At 37.7% G+C, this 22,094-nt stretch overlaps 1 protein-coding gene across 1 annotated transcript in view; it reads right to left on the reverse strand.

Moving 5' to 3' along the window:
* LOC135479463 (glypican-6-like) overlaps positions 1-22,094 on the reverse strand; it is a 78,398-nt gene that overhangs the window by 16,389 nt on the left and 39,915 nt on the right. Inside the window, exons 3-4 of the mRNA XM_064759306.1 lie at positions 17,096-17,487; positions 5,238-5,403 (exon numbers count right to left, since the gene is read on the reverse strand). Coding sequence (XP_064615376.1) covers positions 5,238-5,403; positions 17,096-17,487 — 558 coding nt within the window. The remainder of the gene's footprint in view (positions 1-5,237; positions 5,404-17,095; positions 17,488-22,094) is intronic.

Consider the following 22,094-nt stretch of genomic DNA (forward strand, 5'->3'; position numbering starts at 1 on the left):
TTTAATCCGCTACAGGAATTCAATTTCATCAAATTTGACAGGGACAATCCTGCAGATAGCGCCCTGGCCCTGCACATGTGGGAGGTCCTACAACAGCTACCCCAGTACCACCCCCATTTTTGCCAGACAGACTTAAGTCTTCCTGCTAGAGGAAGTTTTCCAAGTTTAAATTCAACCCCTCAGCTAGCAAAGTTTCAGACATGCTGACGCCAGGAGCAGATAATTCACAGTCCATCGAAACGCACGATTACCCAGAATCCATCACAGGACTCTGCAATGTGGAAAAAAATCTAAGCTGATCTTTGACGTCAGTGGCTGAAGACTGACCATCCCAAAGACTTGTGTTTCAAATGAATGTATCAAATTTACCCTCACATCTAGTAGTGGAAAATTTTCTACGAACAACTTTGACTCTTGAAATCCTGTTGGCTATGTTGGTTCAACTCAAAGCTGCTAACTAACAAATTTACCAAAAACGTACATCTATAGAACTCTACATCACCTCAAAATATACTTAACTGCAATCACAATGTAATCAAAAGAAAACAAGGATAACTACTAAAAACCTAATCATATAACTTTCTAAAATTGTTATTTTTCCAGCAACTTTTACAAGAAAAGTGTTCTATGTTGACATGAAAATTACTGAAGGTCTGACTGTCTTTATGGTTCACTTTTTTTCAGTACTTCAGTATTCGTTTATAACATTACTATTTTATTTATTTATTTGGTGTTTTTTAGTGATGCTCGGGAATATTTCACTTATCCAACGACTGCCAGCATTTTGGTGGGAGGAAGCCAAGCAGAGTGCTTTGGACGCAAGACCATCCTCTCATCGGAGACGAAATGAAATGGACGTTACAACGATATGAAAATACTGTTTATGAAATTTATTTTTCATCTATGTCATAGGAATGTTCTTGGATTTGCACCCTGGAGCTCCTCTTTGAAAAGTGGAATAAAGGCTTAGAACAGTTACCCATCTCATTAAAGAAAGTCTCGAGCACCTGGTTATCTGTCTCCATGGTAACCGACAGCCTTCAATAATGAGCCACAACACACAGACATCAGTAAACAAATCAACAACTAGCTCTTCTCTCTGAAGTTATTTACACGAGTCCGTAAACTTCCCCATCCAAACATGAAAGAAATAATACTGTTTCTAAGTTCCTACAGAAGTACAGTCGAATGATCTCCATTTTAGTTTTGATGATTGCTTACATTTGACAAACACGTGCCAACATCTGATATACGAGTGTCTACCAGATAAAACAAGCTCATATTTGTGGAGGTCAAAACAAAGACTCCCTGACACTGGCAAAGGGGCATAACTCTGAAAACAAAGTATATTAATGAGTTTGCTTCAATGACCAAATGATATGAAGTCTCCATATTGCCTTGGACAAACTTGGGGAAAAAAATACAGAAAAAACAAAAACAGGATCATCACATTTCATTTTATGAATTTCTTTCTTGCTGCATTGTTTGACGTCTGATGTTTTTCACTATAATTATCAATCGAAGTATAGCTTTGGAAAAAGCTTTCTGAAAATCATCAATGCATCACGTTATGCTAATTGGCACAGACTGTTAATGTGCAAATTTTCTGGCAAGATTATCACTGATGTAACTTAGTCTCATCAATTAACACTTTGCTTTTAATTTTAAATTAAATTGCTTTTTCTTCAATGTCGCGGGAAGGTATGAAAAAAAATAAACTGGAAAATCATCTAATTTGTTGAAAATTCCGACTATTCCAGCAATTTTTTTTTTACCTATAAGACATACATTTACATGACAGGAAAGCCTTGAAGATGGGATAAAATAAAATGGTGTACTTTCAGGATTTTTCCGTGTTGGCTTCCCTGTTAAACACAAAATAACATGGTGCCGATTCAAGTAAACTCAAGTGAACTCCACACAAAATCATACAAAAATGCGGCCTGCTGGTGATGTTCCTATATTTTATCTGACTATGCAATGACCTATTTCTAGCCCCCACCTGTTGCCTAGGGGGTAGACAGAGGAAGATGATTGTAGAGGGGGGGGGGGGACCATTAGACTGACCCTGTAGGTTGCTAGTGTCTAATCTATCACCTCAAGTACTAGCTGGCAGTGTATTTCTTTGTGCACTGAGTACCTGTAGGTTTGGCAGGTCTAACGAGCTTGGCAGCCCAGGTAAACACTGCTGCTACCTCCGTCATAAATAACACCGACAGGGGGTCGGCAGTTTCTTTTTTTACCTGCTGTAAGCTCCCTAACTCAATCATCTCCGTGTTATCGTTAGAATCTACTCTGACATCGATCGACCACCCCCATATACTGTTGTCTGACCTTTTCTCATGTATACAAACCCATCCATCTTTCAACACAATGTAAATGACAGCCCCACAAAAAAAAAAAAAAAAAAAAAAAAAAAAAAATATATATATATATATAATATGAAAAAAGAAAATGCAAGAAGCCAGTAGGTACATTAATAATTCTAGGATTTTTAGACAGAATTTACTTCGGCATATATGGACATTATTATTCAGACAAACTCCTGAAATTATAACTAAGCTAGCTTCATGCACATGCATTGTAGCTGTTCATCATGACATTACATGTTCTGGGGTAAAAATAGCATAGGAATCCAAATGTGATCAGGGTGAGAGAACTACTCTGATTTAATACAAATGGTTAACAAAAAAACACCACAGTATGCATTGGAGATTTCCATTTTTTGGGGGGGCATTCATTGTAACCATACTGTATACTCTCTACAAATGTATGCATGTTTTATGCTTCTAAATGTCAGAGTTCTTTATGTTGCCAAACTTTCATATTCAAGAAGACCAGGCCATCTTGGTAATTTACTAAATCAGTTTGAAAAGCTATATTAATTCATAAACTTGGCATAAAGGTTTACAGATACTTCCAAGGACACTTTCCTAGGAGGTCATGTATATAATCTAACAACATATCAGCCCTTATCGAAAACTAAAAAAAATTTAGATTATTTCCTTTTTTATTTTTATTTCTTCTTTGGTAAAAAGGGACAAACAAGCCTTTCATAAGACAGTTCTTTTTTGTGTCACAATTATACCTCTTAAAAGGTATAAAAAGCTCTTATTTCAAACACTCGGATCAAAACAAAATGAAGGTGAGATTTATTTCATACTTGAAATCGTTCGCAGCCAACCTAGAGCAAAAAGCTGTTGCCATTGTCTAGTAAGAAACTGAATCAAATCATTTCATGTTAGGTCCACTGTCATGCAGAAATTGGATCTTGGCAATTTCCAACAGTAGGCTGTCACGTAACTATGGCAACGGTAAGCTGTTCTCTGAGGTCATGTAGTACGAACGTACGACACTGGCTCTGAACTTGAGCTTGCATCACACAAATTCTTCTATTTTGTTTTTCCTCTAGGTATCCTTTTTCCCTTCCATTTTCCTTCCACCTCTCAGCATGTTTTTTCTTTTAATTTCTATTGAAAGAAGGATTTTTTCTCAGTTCATTATGTGTCTTAACATCAAGAACAATTAGCCTTCCCTTTTACTAAAAACTCCATTAACTGCAAAAGTGTTTCAGAAAACCTTTTCACCGATGAAGACATAAACTGTAAAATGATACAACTGTTAGAGAGAGAAAAAAAAAATCACATCGTATATTCTCCATAATTAATGATTATTTATAATGTCACATGATCCAAGAAATCAGATGGACTAATCTCTGGGGAACTACTTTCTGGCGAGTCGCATGACATCAGACTGGCATCTTAACACATTTCTCAGGCACCTCATTACTCATAGTCATGGAGCAATGCCAGTTTGCCACATAATACCATGACACATAACCCAGGAGTGCAAAAGTTCTTGTGCAGCCTTATCTAAAGTGACAAGTACGATGTTGAAGGCTTTCTTATCCAGGCTTTCTGGTTCTGAAGATCACATATTTTTTTTACGTACCAAAATTAATGGGATATTAATGCTGGAAATGATATCAAATGTTATTTTACAAATGGAAAATTCCAATTCATCTTACACCAAGTACATGCATATAATGCAGTTGTTTTCAAACATTCCACTTTAATAAAAACTCTATGCTGTATTCTTTCATACTGCTTAGGACTACACAGCAACACAACTGACATTTTATCAGTAAACATGATTGCTCTGCACCTAGAACATTATCTGAGCCCTCTAAAGACGAACTACTTTTTGTGGAGGCGTGTGAGTAATAGGGTCGGAATGAAAACATTGTCATTCGTGGCACTAAAGAAATCAACCTAATCACAGCATCAGACAAAGTACTTCCATAAAGGTATTAATTTAATCACATTTAAGTCTCCAATCATTCTGACCAATCAAACTAAGAGGTGAAATCTGTAATATCAAATGTCAGTCCTGGTGGCAAATTCAATTTCTTGGCGAGTTGTCGGTGGCTATTATCGCATGACATTTCAAAATGAGGCTGGGAAATTGGCAGGGCAAAATAAGAAGGGGAGGTCACTGTGCTTATTGACAACCGTGACCTAAATAGAGTCTAGCTGTATGAAAGCACAGCAACGAAAAGATGAGAATAATCAAATTTCGCCCGAAGGAATTAGAACCCTGTCAATCACTGGACACTGATCTTATTACGGACGAAACACGACAATCTATAGTCAAAGTGGTAAATTCCTCTGAATATGGTCAAAGTGCACCAAATTGGTCTGATTTGTCAATACCTATATCAAATTGCCTCCAACTATCTAGATGACTTCTGACATTCAATTATCTCCGGTCCAAAAGTTGCTTATTATACTTATACAAGGGTATATAATCTTTTGTCTCACGAATATGAATAACTTGTGGATTGCGTTGGTTCAAAAACATTCTACATGGCTTATTGGTATAATATTGGTAATATAGAATGCAACTGATTTGAAATTGAGTTCTTGTACTTTTATTACCACTATTTTAATATTAGCTTAGTGAGGTTTACTAATTAATCTAATATTCAAAATTAAATACAATACTTGGGATAAAATATGCTTTCTGACATCACTATTACCTAAGGATAATGTGACCATACATTCCCATTGTTGAATTCAAACTTATAATTGCACTTTATTCAGTTCAAAAAAAAAAAAAATCCCCCCACCCCAAACAAACAAACAAAGAGCTAAGTAAAGACACCCAGTGGTTTTCATTGAATTTCACTTGACTTTTTATGCTTTCTTTGGCTAAAAGGAACCGTCAGACAGACTTACCGATGTAAGCATTCCATGCCTTGTTCAGCTCAGCATGGTAAGCCAGACAGCCCTTCAGTGTGTTCAAACAGAGGTTGTTACAGGGCTTGGTAGTGGTCAGTCCTCGACAGTGGGGACAGTACATCATCTTCATCAGCGCTCGCGTACAACCCTGGGTAGGGGGAATCTGCAACAACAACAGGTCTCAGTTACCAAGTAGTCTACTCATGATTCAGGAAAATGGCTGGCCACTCTCCTCCACATCATTTTTGGTGAGCAGTGAGTAAATTTAAAACACTTTAATTTACGGATATTTAGATAACTTTATTTTGTGCCAAGTAACTGAACGCTCACCTCTCACAGAAACAACTAAACAACATAATTCAATTGGTATTACCACTCAACAGTTCCCATAGTTACAAAAGCTGGGCCCACGCTGCTTCAAAAAACCAATCACTCTGTGTCATTACATATGCTTAAATGCTTGTAAACTACCTCACTGCTATACACACATGACAATGCAGATACAGAGATAATGCAATATTACAGAGAAGAACAAGAGTTCATGGATGTGACCACCTTATTTTGAGTGGACAATGTTAGCATTTGTTTTCGGTTTGTTGCTGTCTGTGAATCTGACAACCAGCTAGAAGAAACATTTCAGTATTTGTCACAAAATGGCAGTAATAACTGCTGTTGTGGTGTAAAGACAATCATTCAATCATTCAGAACTCAAGAAGAATTTCAAGAAATATATTTTGATGTCAGATTTCTCTTTTTTGGGTAGGTGTTATTTTCTTCACTGGATGATGTTGAGGTTTCACGTGTGCATGTGTGTGGAGAGAAGGGGAGACAGAGTTTAGGGCCAGGGAGAAATGGCAGAATCATTCAACCCATCTTGAAATCAAACCACAGCTGATCAAAAAAAAAAAAAAGCCTCATTGGAAAAGGTTTCCTTGTCCAAACTCATGCAAGTTCCGACAATCGCATCCAAGCTCATTCCAAAGGTGTTTTAACAAAATGGAGTGAATCTGACAATCCTTAAGGACACATTGAAACAAACTGTTACCTACAGATGGACACAAAAGTGGACTCCGAAAACATCAGCCACATCAAATCAGTTTCTCGTATTAAACATCATATAAATACATGAATTTAACGATGAGAAGATTTTCCCCACAGAAGAAAAAGGAAAAGACTTTCCTTTGCAGTAATAGCAATTTTTCTTTTCTTTTCTGCTTTTTAATTAATGGATTGCTGAGGAGTTCCCTTTCCTCATTTTATTTACAACAGGTCTGTCTGGTGGTTTTGTGAATCAAATCAGATCTGATGGAAACTCGCGGCGTTCACAATCCCAAGAGGATTTTGTCAGTCACAGGAGATTTCTCAGCCGACTTTATTTCCGCTTTCTTATATTGGCTTTTCACTTCGGGGACACGTCACCTGGCTGTCAAATAATGAAGGTCTTTCCATGCGCGGGAGAGCGACACGGTGGATCTATGAGGTGTCAAAACCAAGGAAGTAAGCATCAACAGTCTCTCCAACCCCTCTCCCAAGCCCCAACGAATGTCTCCCGACCTGACAGCGTTATTGCTTGACCAATCAAAACAAATCAATACTGAGTAATTGTGCGTTCTCATTTCTCAGGTTAAGAATTCCGGGGCTGAAAGTTTTTCAAATTTCCTTTCTTTTTCCAAATGAAAATATAACAACCAGTGTCTTAAAAACCCTTAATGACACGCGGAATATATCCCCAATTGCTTCTCGTTATCTCCAAATTGCTGCACGACTAAAGTTCAGTCAAAAATCTCTGAACAGAACAAGGGTAGTCAGCAAATAAAATATATACCTATATCAGGGTTATTACGTGGCTGTGCTTGTCCTGCTAAAATAACAGTAACGCATAAAGGATTTCATTTCTGGAATGGTACCATACTACCGAATTTACAGCATCCAAACGACTGACATAAATGTACATCGATGTTGACCAATGATTCCTGAAATCCTGCTGTTATAAACAAAGTTCAAAATTCGTTGAGGGCCTTGCTTAAAAAATAAATGAATATCGCAGAGATGTGTTTTTCTTTTTCTAAGAAAAGACAGTCATTCCTCACTTAACAGTGCAAGTGTACGGGTACATCGTCACTATGAAACAGCAACTGCTGGGAAGGATATCTTTATTGAGCTATCTTGTTGCCTTAGTTGAGAAAACGTCCGTTTGAAAAGCGCAGCGCAGTGTGTACGACGCAACACCTTTCACGTTCCCACCTTGTTCACAGCCAACTAATCCACTATGTTGCTTTTCGAGGCCACTGCAAAACAAGATGTATCTCCTTAAATGAAAGTATCCACATGCCATGGGGGGCTTCAAATCCTCAATGTAGACGTGTAAATATGCCTTTCGTGGCTGCTCCCCGCAATCTCAGCCACTGACACTTTTAGCACACAGGCCCACGACAATCTGCTCATTTCTGGGTCAATATTTTGCCTGGCAGGAGCTAACCGCAGACCGAGCACCACTTCCTCTATGGCAAGCCCTCCAGTCTCACACCTCCTTGCCACGGTCACAGAGGGGCCTCCCGTTGTTGTTTGACTGTCAGAAGATAACCGCCGGTAATTGTCATGGGTGTAAGAAGACATGGTCTGACAAGTAGGTGTTTACAGCCTCTTCTCAAAGCGCGCAGCAGCACAATCTACACAATTTTTCTCGCCAGGAAAGCCATCTGGTTTTCAGGATCAAAGTGTTTCCACCGAAGGGCACCCAGCAGTCGGGATATTTTTCACAGCTACATCAAGATTGCGAGAGCAACTTCGTGTCTGCTGCGACGTCAGAATAGCTGGAATACCAAAGCCTGCGCCACTGCCACACTCGGGCAAATCGGTGCAGTTCCTGTAGTCGCTGAACCTCTGATCAAAGGTGATCGAGGCCAAACAATTCCACAACCAAGAAATTCTACACAGCTATGCACATAATTTTTAACACCAGACACCATTCTTGTTTCTCGCATGACAAAATAAGTAAATCATCTTTCTTTGAAATACCTGCAATATTAATCATGGTTCAACGACATGATACATATGCGCATGTCTTATTGTCTTAAAACTGAACATCTTCTATCGTTTGCTCTATTATGTGGAACCTAAAACTCATTCTTTAATAGTATTTCTATATTAAGAAACTCTGTTTGCAGGTTAAAGTAAAGTTTTCATTTGATGAAAAGCACAAGAGCCCAAATAAAAAATCTAAGTCAACGTCTCTGTGCTATACTGCCTGATCTGTGAAACTGCGAGATAGAGTCATAGGCATGTGCAATAAATCGCGACCATCAATCCATATAACCCAGACATCCCCCAGTGTTTCCACTTTTTTTGCTTACCAAACCAAGCACAACGGGATTTCTCCAAAGAAGCTGATATTTATTGCTCCGTAAACCATGGTAGAGGCACTGCTGGGGGACTTATTATTAGCTCTTTCTGCAGATGTCTTTTATGTTTGGAAAACGAGTTTGCACAGCTCCCCTGTTTTATGTATGCCTGGCCGATAATTTTATGGGCTGTCAAGTGTTTAACTTTCAAGTCTTTTGGGGTTGTAAAAATGAAATATATACCCTAAGAAATTTCCATGGCCAGTAAATCATTCATCACTACAGAAGCCGGTGAAAGAATGCCTGTGTATCTTGTTTGCAGGTTGCAATCGGACAGGTAGTATGCTGTACCATTAATCACCTCTCCACCCCCACCTCCCTCCCTAATTAATGAATAAACTTAATAAGAGGGTAATGATTCTCACCTAGTACCTTTTCAGTGACTTTATGGAAAATGCATAAATGCAGGATATTTCTCTTATAGAAAGTCAATTTGCACAGCTTGACACGTTAAATGCAATATGCACTAATACGAAGTGCGACATTATGTGAATGAAACAGAGAAGAACCCAAATCAAACAAATAGGTAAACTTTGAGTACACATCACAGAAACAACTGAGACGGACATCTGTATGATTTGTTGAACAACAGCGCCCTCTAGTGATAGAACCAATACTACAAAGGGCGTTCCAAATTAAACCAGTTCTCTCCAAGGTGGCCTTTGTCACGTCATCATTATACTGTTTAAAAAAAACAACTGACAAAAAAAAAAAAAGAAAAAAAAAAAAGGATACTACAAAGGTTTAAGATTTGATTAATCGGTCACCTATGTCCACCCACAAGCTAGCAAAAGTTCAAAGTTTTCTCAATGAAATGTTTTCCCATCAACCCCTTAATATGAGCAGTCAGGTAAGCGTCATCTCTTGATGTATGGTATTTCTACTAACAATAGCGAGATACAGCCTGTCACGCGTTAAATGATGTTATTAAAAAGGCCTCATTGTTTTGCCAGCAATTCTTACCAGAGAGCATAGACAACTTGTCTAATGAGGCCAAAAAAAAACAGACGGCCTTTGTTTCCAGTTTCTAGTGGTCTCCTCACGCAATTGAGAGCAAGCTTGTGACTAAACAGTAACAGGCGATATGCTGCAATGAGTTTCGTCATTAATACCTGTGAATTATTCACCTGGTTGCATGAACTGCAATCAGCACATCCCAATGGCTTAATTACTGATGCAATGCCACCTTAATGAAGCTAACCAACAAGACCAGTCCCCTTAACAATTCCCACAAATAGGACAGTGCACTACTCTGCAATCAATTACTTCCAAAAAAATGCTTTTACGCAAATACTCATCAAACAGCTTCGTTTGGTACATGTTACCACCGTCTATTTCTCCTGTTTATTGTACACAATAGCTAACAAGTAAACATTCATGTACAATTACCTGTACTTCCCAAAAAGGCCAAAATATAAATTCAAGGTCATACACCATACATCATAAAATTCAAGGTCATATACATGATATATATATCATGGGTTTTAAAACAGCCTGGCATGCTGACATGCTCATGTACAAGTACACTGTATAACCTGAGAGATGCATACTTCGTGTTTACAGACATTATCATAATGTTCTGTAAAATTTCTGAAAGAAATCTGCTAATTGTTTGGGAGAACAGAAAATAAGTGATCCGTCCCCTAATCAGCCCCACAACTGGACTGAAAATGGCCACACAATTCATAGCGAAGTGTCAAGGACTTTTTTTTCAATCCGTCTAGACAAAACAGGTATTCATGTCCCCCAGAAAAAAAAAGACAATCAATTTAAGAAAATGACGAAGTATGAATGAATGGTTAGACTCTTTCTGTAGGTAACCAAAGTAAGGTATGTAGTTAGCATTCATGTACTACACAAGTTCATCCACAAGAAACAAAGATGCTTTAACTAAAAGATCTTTGGATGACATTATTTATGAAGCGCACCAGGAAATAGCCCAGGATTTGAAAATAGGTGGGCCAGACCTTTGTTTGCGATTTATAAATTGTCCTTGTGTGATGACGAAGACTTTCTAATTAATTTTGTCCAGTTGACAGAAGATGACCACGGGCTATGAGCACTTGAACTGATCACAGGTGAGTAAACGACCTGGCTGACAGGTGAGACAAAAGTGTTGTAAAGCTGATACGTGGGGAAACGTGAGAAACTTGTCCCACAGCTTTGTTGATGAATGTTCATGATAGAATGGGCGTTACCAGATACATCTACGTTACTGTCCGCTGTTTTTTTCTTTCAACCAACCTGATCTAAACTTTGACAATGGTGGTCTTTGTACTACAGTAATGTGGTTTGTATAATCTGTCGTCGGGAGTTTGAAATTCAGCTGGCTATGACTGCTATATCAAGACTGAAAAAAGCTTTTCGTATGGAAGCTTTTTTGATGTTTTACATGCAACTATAAAGTGTACTCCAACCAAATTTCCTGACCATTTCAGATGTAAACAAGCACTTAACTTTTGACGCCATTTGTATAAGACATATCTTTACCACTAGAAAAGAGCTGTTCATCTTTATTTATTAATTTATTTTACTGGGGGTTTAATGTTAAAATAAAAAAAAATATTTGGCTTCTACAACACCCGTCAACTTCATGAGACTTCATACTCTTTACATAACTTATATAAGTTTTACATAAAGAAACAAACATTAGTACAAAAAAATAAACTTCTGATAAAATTGGTACAATAAAACAAATCTACAGGTATGTTTGGTACAAAAGTGCAATTATTCATGGTTGATTAACTTCGGGAACTAGACCTATGGTTAACATGGGCATAACTCCAACCAGGTAAAGACAAAGGTAAAAGATACGTGTAGCCTTCCTAAGAGAACGAAATTGAGACTTCATTCTCCATACTGTATGACCAAAGACAAATTTCAATACACACACAACCATACATAAACTTCCCCAATTACATATTCATAATGTATTTTTAATAGCTAGTTTTACAAAGCCCACATGCTGCCCAGGCATAAAACTGCATGTCAATTAAACCATTTAGGCACACATGAATCCATGCAAGACTGACACTGATGTCCCTCACTCAATATGCACGGTCACTTCTTATCTTCTCACACAAACTATATGTAGGTCAAATAACTTTGTCAGCTTGACTGGTCAATTTTGATCTTATCTTAATAGTCTAAATTCATCCAGGTATTTGGCAGAATGTCTTACACAGGTATAAATTTGTCTCGTGATGTAGGTCAGGGCTATGTCCAACACTATTTTCATTTTTTTTTAATATCACTAATATTTTAATGCTACAATCTTTTAATCACCATTTTTTTCAGTCACCAAGAAGCTGTGTTTACTTTTTCGGTCAAGGGGTGCAGTTTTCACATTCAAAGACAACTGAACGTACATTTCCACTTCAAATATCTGTAATAATGGACAACATAAAATCGGCACCTTTATATCCATTATTTTTCCATCGCAATAAACTGTGTGAAAAATAGGTTCAGGACAATATAGACGACTGGAGGTAGTCAAAGTGGTTTCATGTTTAAAATAAAATTTTGGGCAAAGAAACTGCATCTCAAGATAGCACAGGTATACAAATTGAAAAGTTAGGACAAACTTTGGCCAAGGTCTACACTTGTTATTGTTATCAACTTTAACCATTTCTACGCCACATAAATTAACTTTAACTCCATTCATTCTACAGCACATTCTAGCTCTCAGAATGCTAACATTTATGTCTATGTTCACCGTGAAAGGGTCTAGAATTTACCTGAAACCGCAACATAGAAACATTTCACCTATACTCAACTACAAACATACTGATGGCCCTTTATAAATCAGTGCAAAATTTGATGATGACTACAACTGGCAATTTGATCACCTGCGGATCATTGATGGAGACAGATGATTGGCTCGCGTCCCAAACCTCAACCAAAGGAAGAAAGAATGAGAGTAAAGGCTGAACCTATCCTTCTCTGCTCTACATACTTCAAGTGTAACCCAGTAATATTGAAGACGGACACATCTAAATTGGAGAAATCTGCTATCTCAAGACTTGGTGGATCTGAGATGTTAAGAAGGTGTCAGAAATTAAACATCAGGCTAGTCCCTAATGGCTCGAGTTTTCTCCCTGAATCTAACAGACCACAAATACCTGGAGCCTACCCGACCACTACTACACCACATGCCACAAAGGTTTTGCTTCAGGCCACAGTCCGATTCCATCTCATCCTAGGTTAGGATTTCCTGCTGGCCCACTGTTTTGGAACTTGATCAGTTAGATGGACAAAACTTAGTTCTTAATTTTTGGCAAATCCAAATGTGAAGCATCAGTTAAAGGCATCCAGTGAAAATTTCAAGTAAGGGACACTAAAGACAAGGCGTTGGCTGATTGCTCAAAGACAAACAGTTTTGTTTTTGGCCTACCCATTGTTTGTTAATGCATGGATTAGAGCCTACCATCACATGCAAGTATGCCTTGCAGAGATATTTTTTTTTTTGACTGGCAGATTGATTGACTGACTTGCCTGTTTGATTGATTGATTTGATTTTCTTCTGTTTAAAGTATTTTAATTGGGACTGAAAATAACACAGTGTTTCTTTATCACAAATCAAGTATAGAATCCATTTTACCCAATCCAGCCTTGGACCACAAGCCTTCAAACCTTTATAAATTATGTAACAGGGGATATTAAAATTTCCCTCAAAGCAACTTGTGACCCATTATGGCCATGGTCCCCAATGTAAATTTAGTCCAGACTGTCAACTGCTATAGAACAAAGAGGAAACTGCCAGCGCTTTAGATACATGTCAGACCAGCTGAAAAGCAATGGTGGGGTCAGGCAAGGACCTACTCTTTGTTCCCAGCTCTTTAAATTAATTGGGCCCAGGCGGACAGCAGACTGGCCTAAGCCAGAAACTGAATGAAACTGTTCAATATCCCAGCCTTCATCAGCTGAAAACCAAAGTTTTTGTTCTCTTCTGTGTTTGTTTTTCTCCCCACTATTAGTCCCTCATTACTGACATGGTGCTAGACTACAAATGCCTCTGTAGATCCTATGGTCTGCTGGCTTGTTATTGTCACTGTTATTATATAGAGGATGTCTCAGTATGGGGTGGAAGTCCGAAAGACATCTGCATAAGGTTCCCACCTAACTGGACAGGCCATTCATCTTGCCCAGGGCTGGAGAAGGCCATGCCAATTCTAAATTATGTTTAGTGAAGGATAATGGAATTGCACTAACAGGAAAACCTTACTGAAAGATAATGGATTTAATTAATTTATCTTTTGGTTTCAACGGTCACTTCTTTTCTGATGTAACTGTGTTCACTTTTATAAGTGAAAGGAAAGAATAAGATGCTATATAACATAAATGTATAACTTACTGAAATAAAAAATTACAGTACGTCATTCATTACACAAAAACTTACATTTGTGATGCTCCAAGTACATTTTCAAAAGACAAAAACAAAGTTTATTTAAATTCAAATTTATCTTGAATTAACCCAAAATATCTACTCTAGACTCAAAGGTTAGATGTGTTGATGAAAACAATCACTATTATATTATAGTTATACACTCTTCATGTGTCAAACACGCATTCCTTCAAAAAATGTCCATTTAAAGTTCACTGTTTCATAAATTTCAGAAGATACAGTAAAACCACAAAATACAATAGGCTTGGCCTGAAACGTGTGGGTGATTTTCTTGTTACTCAGTCTAACCATTAGAACTGTAAATGACTCACATAGTGAGTGAGTTAGCTGGTCAGAATTAATGTCCTACGTGGTCATTTCTCATCCATAAGGTGATAATTGAGGAAGAGAAGTTTGGCATTTGACAGCAGGAGGAGGTATTCTTAGCTAAGGCCTGTGCACATTACGCAGGGAAATAAACTACCAGTGTTTAAATACCTCCAAAAAGAATTATTCCCCAATTCCAAATTCAGTCATTAAGGCTAATGCTGAAAATTCAATGTTTAGAATAACTCAACCCTATCAGGGAAATCAGGATAAAAAATTCTATTTTATTATTATTCTGTCTAATAAAAACAAAAATGTAGGATTTCAAAAGGAAGAGTAAAAGAAAAAAATATTCCATCAAACTCCTCACCCCCACAAAAAATCCTCTAAGACTAGGTCATTTTGTTTGAGGGATTTTTTGGAGTATGCTGTGCAAACATATTCTCAATGGTGGCCTAAAGAATAAATTATTCCCAAATTCCAAATTTAGTCAAATTCATCAATCAGTTGATTACAAGTCTAAAGTGGTAGCGTGCAAAGCTGCATCTAGAAAGATCAATTCCCTTGTTTGCCGCCTCGCTCAAGCAATCAACAACAGATTTCGATCAAAATCGTTATTGTCATGCAGCCATTGAGGTTATAACACAGCAATTAATATCACTGTCTGTACACTTGAATGTTGATTTATTTTGAGATCTCAGGATCACTGACTCCCTCCAAAAAAAAAAAAGTTCAGAACAGCAATAACATGACAGATATGATCAACATCTCCATTTCTGTGTTTAGGTGAATCTATTAACCGGTTTCAAACAGAGAATTTTCTTGATAATACGTTGATTATGTAGATGTAGATGACATGTCACATGACAAAAAAAATCTCATGATTTCTGTACACAGGTTGAGGTACAGCACAGATACAGACACATCTTCATAGGTCATGACTTCATTTCCAATATTAGATTTAATTCTTAATCTCTTAAACTTGTTATCACGAGTCAACAATTTAAAAAAAATGAAGTTTCAAGGTTTTTTGTTTTTTTTTTGTTTTTCACTTAAGCTAATGTAATCCTGCAACTTTTCTCTTGCCAATTTCAACCATTCTTTCTTTTTTCTCTAATTGAAAATGTCTCGACATCCTATGGAATTCCATCTTCAGAAACAACAGTTCCTGACTAAAAAAATTAAACCAAAGACAACTTATTTAATAAGAATAAGCTTTCCCTTAAGAATGTCATCTCGCTAATTTGCAACTTGTGATATACGAACAGTAATCTGCCAATTGTGTCTTGTAATTATTTTACCAACTGATCTCCTTGCTGCAGGAAATGCATTTAGTTGATGAAAAATAACAAAGATTTACTGGAGCAAGGAGAAAAGTGGGCGAATTATACTGAGTATGCCTATATACTGTCCATACTGTCTGTTCCAAGCCTCATCCTATGTGGCAACTGTCGCCCATTGGCATGGCATTTCCCCAACTCATGAATGAACTTGTGAGAAAAAAATTTTAAAAAAAAAACCCCAGTGAAGAATGCAAGGAAAACAGTCAAGAAATTTCTAGGGCTTCAGTTTTGCTTTAGGTAGCATAAAAAATTGCTTTTTGCTCCGTGAACCTTCCTGAGAGAGTAGTGGGAAAAACTATGTCTGGCCACGTCTGATAAAACGCTACGAGTGGTTCAGCAGTGGAACTAAGTCACATTTACCAGGGTTACAATTCGGGGAAGTCTAAGAGGTATCCCCTAAGGTTTAGACTGGAATGTGACACTCGCAGAGTTCATGTCAGGTCTCATAGGTTCCCGCCCTCCTTTTTGGGTCGAGGTTTGAAAAAAAAAAAAATAAAGGAAAAAAAAATAATAATAAATCAAGGCCTGACTTCTTCTGAAACAGACGGTTTCATTCAGTCCAAGACACTTGTGAAGAAAATCCAAGTGTTGGGGCGAAAAACTGTCACAGCGATTGTATATTTTCATAGCCCATATACACCACCTATGCAAATTGGTGGTGTCAACAGCCTTGAGAACAGAGTTCCTACGGAACACATATTGACATGTAGTCTTAAAACAACCAATGATAGATTTGTCATGACACAATTTCTCCATTCTGAATTTGCTAAAAATGCAACAGCAAAAGTTATTCCCTACTAGCCCACTGATTAAGTACATGTAGAAATGAACAGATTTCTGTCTTTCACTTTAAATACAAAATGGGGCATTTAACAAATTCTTCACATTTGTTAAATCTCAACATATCTCATAACCATCCTCCGAAATGCTGAAGAGTCAAAATATAGCTCAAAATATTTCATGACCATCCTCCAAAATGCTGAAGAGTCAAAAATATAGCAGACAGTCAAAACATTAGAGATATTAGGGTACAGTTTAAAAAAAGAATGGGCCAAAAGCAGGCGAGTTTGGGGTAAAAAAAAATCTCAAATATACAGGCTGAGGCCATGTGTGAAGTTTTCCTCCCTCCAAACACTGGAGAGGTTCCCTGGGGGCCAGACACAATCCCTAGTTCTACCAGATGTTGTCCACATTGAAAGGAGTAAGCCACAGGACTGGATTTCCAAACTCATCATCGCTGCATCAAAACACAGGGATGCGTGCACATATATTGCCTAGGATAATCTACAAATCTGTATCCAACTTAAAAGCTTAAAATTATCTGGTTTAAATAATTACTGATTGCTCTTTAAGCTTAAAGCTGAGATCTGTTAATTGTCAATCATCTGAATGAATACTCACATCTCCAACTGCGTCTATGACATCGCGCCCAATGGCAAGACCCTGAACAAATGTCCGTGCGGCCACAAATGCCCTCTGAACTTGTTTTCTTAATTTTAGGGGCACATCTCCGAAAGGCTGTAAGTCATTCATGTGTTCCACCACACAGTTGAGATAAGAATCCGTGAAACGATACTGCGAGTTCATCAGTTGAAACATTCTTTTTAACAAACGAATAAAAAAGTTGTCCAGTGCTTCCAGCAGATTCACGTCCTTTCCTTTGTAATATCCTCTCAAATCCGAGAAAAGGTCCACAAAAACTTGTGAATTCTGCTGATAAATTAACCCGTATGTCCGTACAAACATTTCATGTAAATCTGTCTTTGAATTTTCCAAAAGTTCTGTAAAAAATTCTGCAAAGAGAAAAGAAGAACAGATATCAGTAAATAAGTGGACGTACAAAGCACGTCATACAGGAATATCAATGAAAATATTCTTTTTACAGAAATAATGCAAGCCTTACAAACAGAAACAGACTAAAGAATGCATGTGTACATTGCAAATTTAGATGCATTCACACTTTACAAGAAAAGAGAAACACTCTTTCAGTAATTACATGTATAGGCAAAAGGTACTGCTTTGATAAAAAAAAAAAAAAAAAAAAAAAATGAACAAGTGAAAAATGTGAATATAAAAATTTATTGCCATCAATTTGAAACTCTTGCGGCATGTTGCCCTGGAGACGAAGAATGGCAAACGCGCTTTTTATTTCATCTGACCTTTCGCCGTGGGTTGCTCAAACAATAGGACTGAGTCCACATAACTTGTCCAGTATTTACAGCCCTTTCATCAGTTAGCGTAAACTGTTTGCTAAGGAATTAAGACACAGAGCATATCCTGGATAACAACAGAATACCAAATCGCCCATGTGGACACTTTTTTTTTCTTTATCGTCATACCTCGCCTTCATTGTGCAATATAAATGCATACAGTGGTTGTACAACAACAACAACACACTTCATTCAGGACAGATGAGTAAGCTATCAAATACTTCAACCCTGTCCCTGAGAAATTCATCGTTATTTTGAGCCCACGCAACAGGCAACTCTGTCAATACTCGCGAAGCTAGTATTCCAAACGAACATAACAGGGTCAAAGGTCAGTGATCAGAATTCTAGACGTGTAAACTATCAACCACAATAAAGTTTTGTGTTCCAAACATAAGATGTTATTCTGTTTACCCGCTACAAAGTGAAGGAATTTAAAGTTGAAATCCTTTCCGACACCGACACCACAAAGCTGAAAGTAAACCAACCCAAAGTGTAAAAGAAAACAACAGGGAAAGGTTTAGTCCACTGTGTCATACAGGGGGTGTTATATACAATTCTATAAATGTGACAGTAGCATACTCTTGCATCACTAGAACCGCTCGTAAAAATAGAATTTTTACCTGCACAGACATGCCAAGGATGTTTGAAATGCTCAATCCATTGCCAAAAAATTGGCAGGTTTATAGAAGGAAACAAACCAAATATTTGGCATTTTTGATTCAAGCCTTATGTCATACACATTCATGGATACACTGTCTTAAGAATCGAGCAGGTTTGCTAGGTGTCTGTTGAAATTCACACTAACGACCAGAAAGCAGATGCAACACACCTGTGCTTCTAATATTTGACCCAAAAGTTGATGCATGTAACCTAAGAGAGTCAGGTATCCTTTTGGTGGACCACACACACTCATGACGAATTATACCAGACTTTAATATTCCTCGTTAAAAAGCTGCACAGACACTTTGAATAATATAATTTTTGAAAATTTTCACAGCTTTGCTGAAGAAATATAAGTATCCTGAATACAGAGCCAGATTACCTTTCAAAAATTTATCACATAACTTCTGAACACTCAACAATCTATGAATTTTACTCTAAGTAACAGTTGGTTAACTTCTACATTAATGCCAAATACCGACTAAATACAGCAAAATACAACAAAATCAACCCACTGGAATCTTAATTACTGAACATTTTTTCTCATTAGTCTGTTAATTAGTAGTACATTTTGTGCCACTTTTTGGGTTTTTTCCTTCTGTTCAAACATGTACATGTATCCTTTTCTATGGACTGCAAATTAAAGCTAGGTGTTTATTGCCCCTGGTCTAGCGCATCTGCTGGCATTCCTACAGGGAAGTTCTGGCATACTAGTATCACTTTTTACAGTAGTCCCAGTACGAATCTACGCCTGCAAGAGTGCTAGCGTTTAGTGGGTCACAAAAGTTTTATCATCTATTAGGGAATATGTACACGTAGCGAATGATACATGTTCTTCCGTGCAAATTACCCTCTGACACAAAATGGCCTTCGTTTTGGGATTGCCTATTTATGACCACCGTTTATTACATCCGTTCTTGTAATCGCTGCCCCCTGGTGGCTGAGGCCACGTTCGACATAATGGGATGGAATGGTAACTGGCGGTCATCAAATAGGTACAAATCATCGAGACCACGACTGTATCAGCTGAATAAGTCCACTGAAATGCGCTTAGATCCACGGGAAAATTGCATACAGGGTGATAAGGATGAGGGAGTTGGCTTAGTGCCTGCAATAGCATGCTCATTGCTTCTGCATTTATTCTCATTGGGGGCTGCTAGTATCGGGAAAACATCTGCCTCCCGAGATCCGAATCTCTTGTTTAGGTAGGTCGCAAGTCAGGAGATGAAGCAATGACCTCTGCTGGTGACCTCTGACAAAACTCCTTCAACCGACTAATTACCATAAATGTTCCAAAAACAAACCTATCCATTCTCAGCACACACAACAGGCATCAGAAACATATTTGCAGAGATTATTGTATATATCACAGAATTAACACAACTGTTTTATTATTATAGAATATTTGCATTAAAAAGATGTATTCCAAATTGCATACTTAGACAAAGAATTTCTTTGTTTTGTTTTTTTTTTATTTTCAACATTTTATACTTTAACTGGCAAATATTTTCCATAATTCTTATCAATAACAGTTACAAAACATATGCAGAAACACAGATGATGAGTTTGCAAATGGCCACCACATGTGAACCCTCTCAATTTCCTCTATGGTATATCCATTTAAGTACCCAGACCTCTTTTAAGACTAAGGCAATTTCAAAAAACATATCCATACAAAACTTTTAGGACATCCTTGTCTGTGGTAGATCTGCCCCTACCCTTCACCTCCTCCCCGACTACCTCCACCCCACAGTCCCTGATACATGTACATGTGCACCTCTGGTAATGGTTTAGACTATACAGACATAGCTCGGTCCACTTAACTTCAACCTGCCCTAGTTCCTAGTTACCACCACTCACTTGCTTACTTGTCACCTGAACATAAATACTCGTTAACCTGGCCAGCCATAGGTGAGATGTTCTTCCCAAGTGGCCGTCTCTAATGAGGGTTTAAGTTTGGCAAACATCCTCATTGTATAAGGGAAGGGGGCCATGCTGGTCTAAGGTCAACGGGTCTACATGTACTTAGGCCTTGTATAGAGCATTCTGAACTATTTGGCAAATGTACACATTTTAAAACACCAATGCAGACTTAATAGGCAGTTGATGCTGATAAACTACAACAGACTAAACCATGGAGAGCAAAACAAAAGCAGTGACACCAGTATGATAGTGGATAAATGGTCACTATTATCCGGGTGAAATTCAGCCTCATCATAATTAAGGAAATCAAATGATTCAAACTGGAGACGAAATTGTGCAACTTTTTCACTGAAAATTATTTTCTGTAAAAATAATTTAAGGGAGCACCTTTAACTTCAGAGCATGCATTTCTAAGCTGGGCGTCAAATTCATATTTTCCCTATAATTAAAAAAAGAGTAATAGCTTTAAAACAGTTTTAATTGACTTAATGATCTTATTTGTGAAAGCTACAGTATATCCCTAAGTTTGACCAAACAAAGCCAAAATAGGCCACATTATTTTACATTCAAAATCAAATAAGGATGAAAAAAACTCTGGAAATGTTTTCGTGTTTTTGTAATGTTCTTGTTTTCAAGAAGAAGAAAAAAAATCAAATGGAAGAGAGGTTCAAAGAGATAACAAAATCATGCCGCTATTTATCACACAAATAGATCTTTAAGCTCTTTATTACAATTTGTTAATTAAACTGCATGTTTTTTACTTGACACTAATTGGATCGCAAAGAAGGTGCACGGCTAAACAACATCAACACCTCCCCGAGAAACACAGGTTCGCAGCGCGATCAGTTAATCACTGTATGTTTGTCATGTCGGAAATGTAAACTCCGCCTGCCCTTGTCAAGTGAGAGTACACTCCAAGGGTTGTATTTAAATAATCAGATTTGAGCAAAATGAGCAGCACAGGGCAATACAAGGCTGTGAATGACTCATTGGAAGCCAACTCACTTCACTGGGCATTTCTCGAGCACCCCCTACTCTCTATCCCTCTCTCCCCCCACTCCCCCCCCCCCAGGTCTGTCTCTCTTTAATAGTGATTCAACATAACAGATGGATTTCACACCCAAGATAAATGCGAGAGGCAGCTAACCAATGCACTGCAAAAACTGTTACCAACGTTAGCCAATAAATGGCATAGGGTAGAGCAGAATTGGCCACTGAGCAAAATCAGTCTCGCTCACTAATCATCTCTAGCGCTGACTTAGTCGCGCAAACTGTCTGTAGCCATAGACGTTGAAATCTCTAGCAAGCGAGCGTCTGATGAAAATCGCCCAGAATTAAGATCTGCGAAAAGCTTAATGCTTCGTTTCCCCAATGAAACCAGATTCATGTTCTCCAACATCGCGTCAATGAACTGAATTCCGCCCCATTTATCCTACTGCTGTTTTCATGTCCCAAAAGCAGCGACAGCTTTGGAATACCAAATAACTTTTGGCAAGAAATTCCAATAAATTTTACAGACAGAAGCATTCAAATCTTTTTTAATGTCCCAATTAACACAGAATCCATGAATATTCCTTCCTTAATATTTAAAAGTACGTATCTCGGAT

Source organism: Liolophura sinensis, chromosome 12 (assembly GCF_032854445.1).
Source record: "Liolophura sinensis isolate JHLJ2023 chromosome 12, CUHK_Ljap_v2, whole genome shotgun sequence".
Lineage (NCBI taxonomy): Eukaryota > Metazoa > Mollusca > Polyplacophora > Chitonida > Chitonidae > Liolophura > Liolophura sinensis.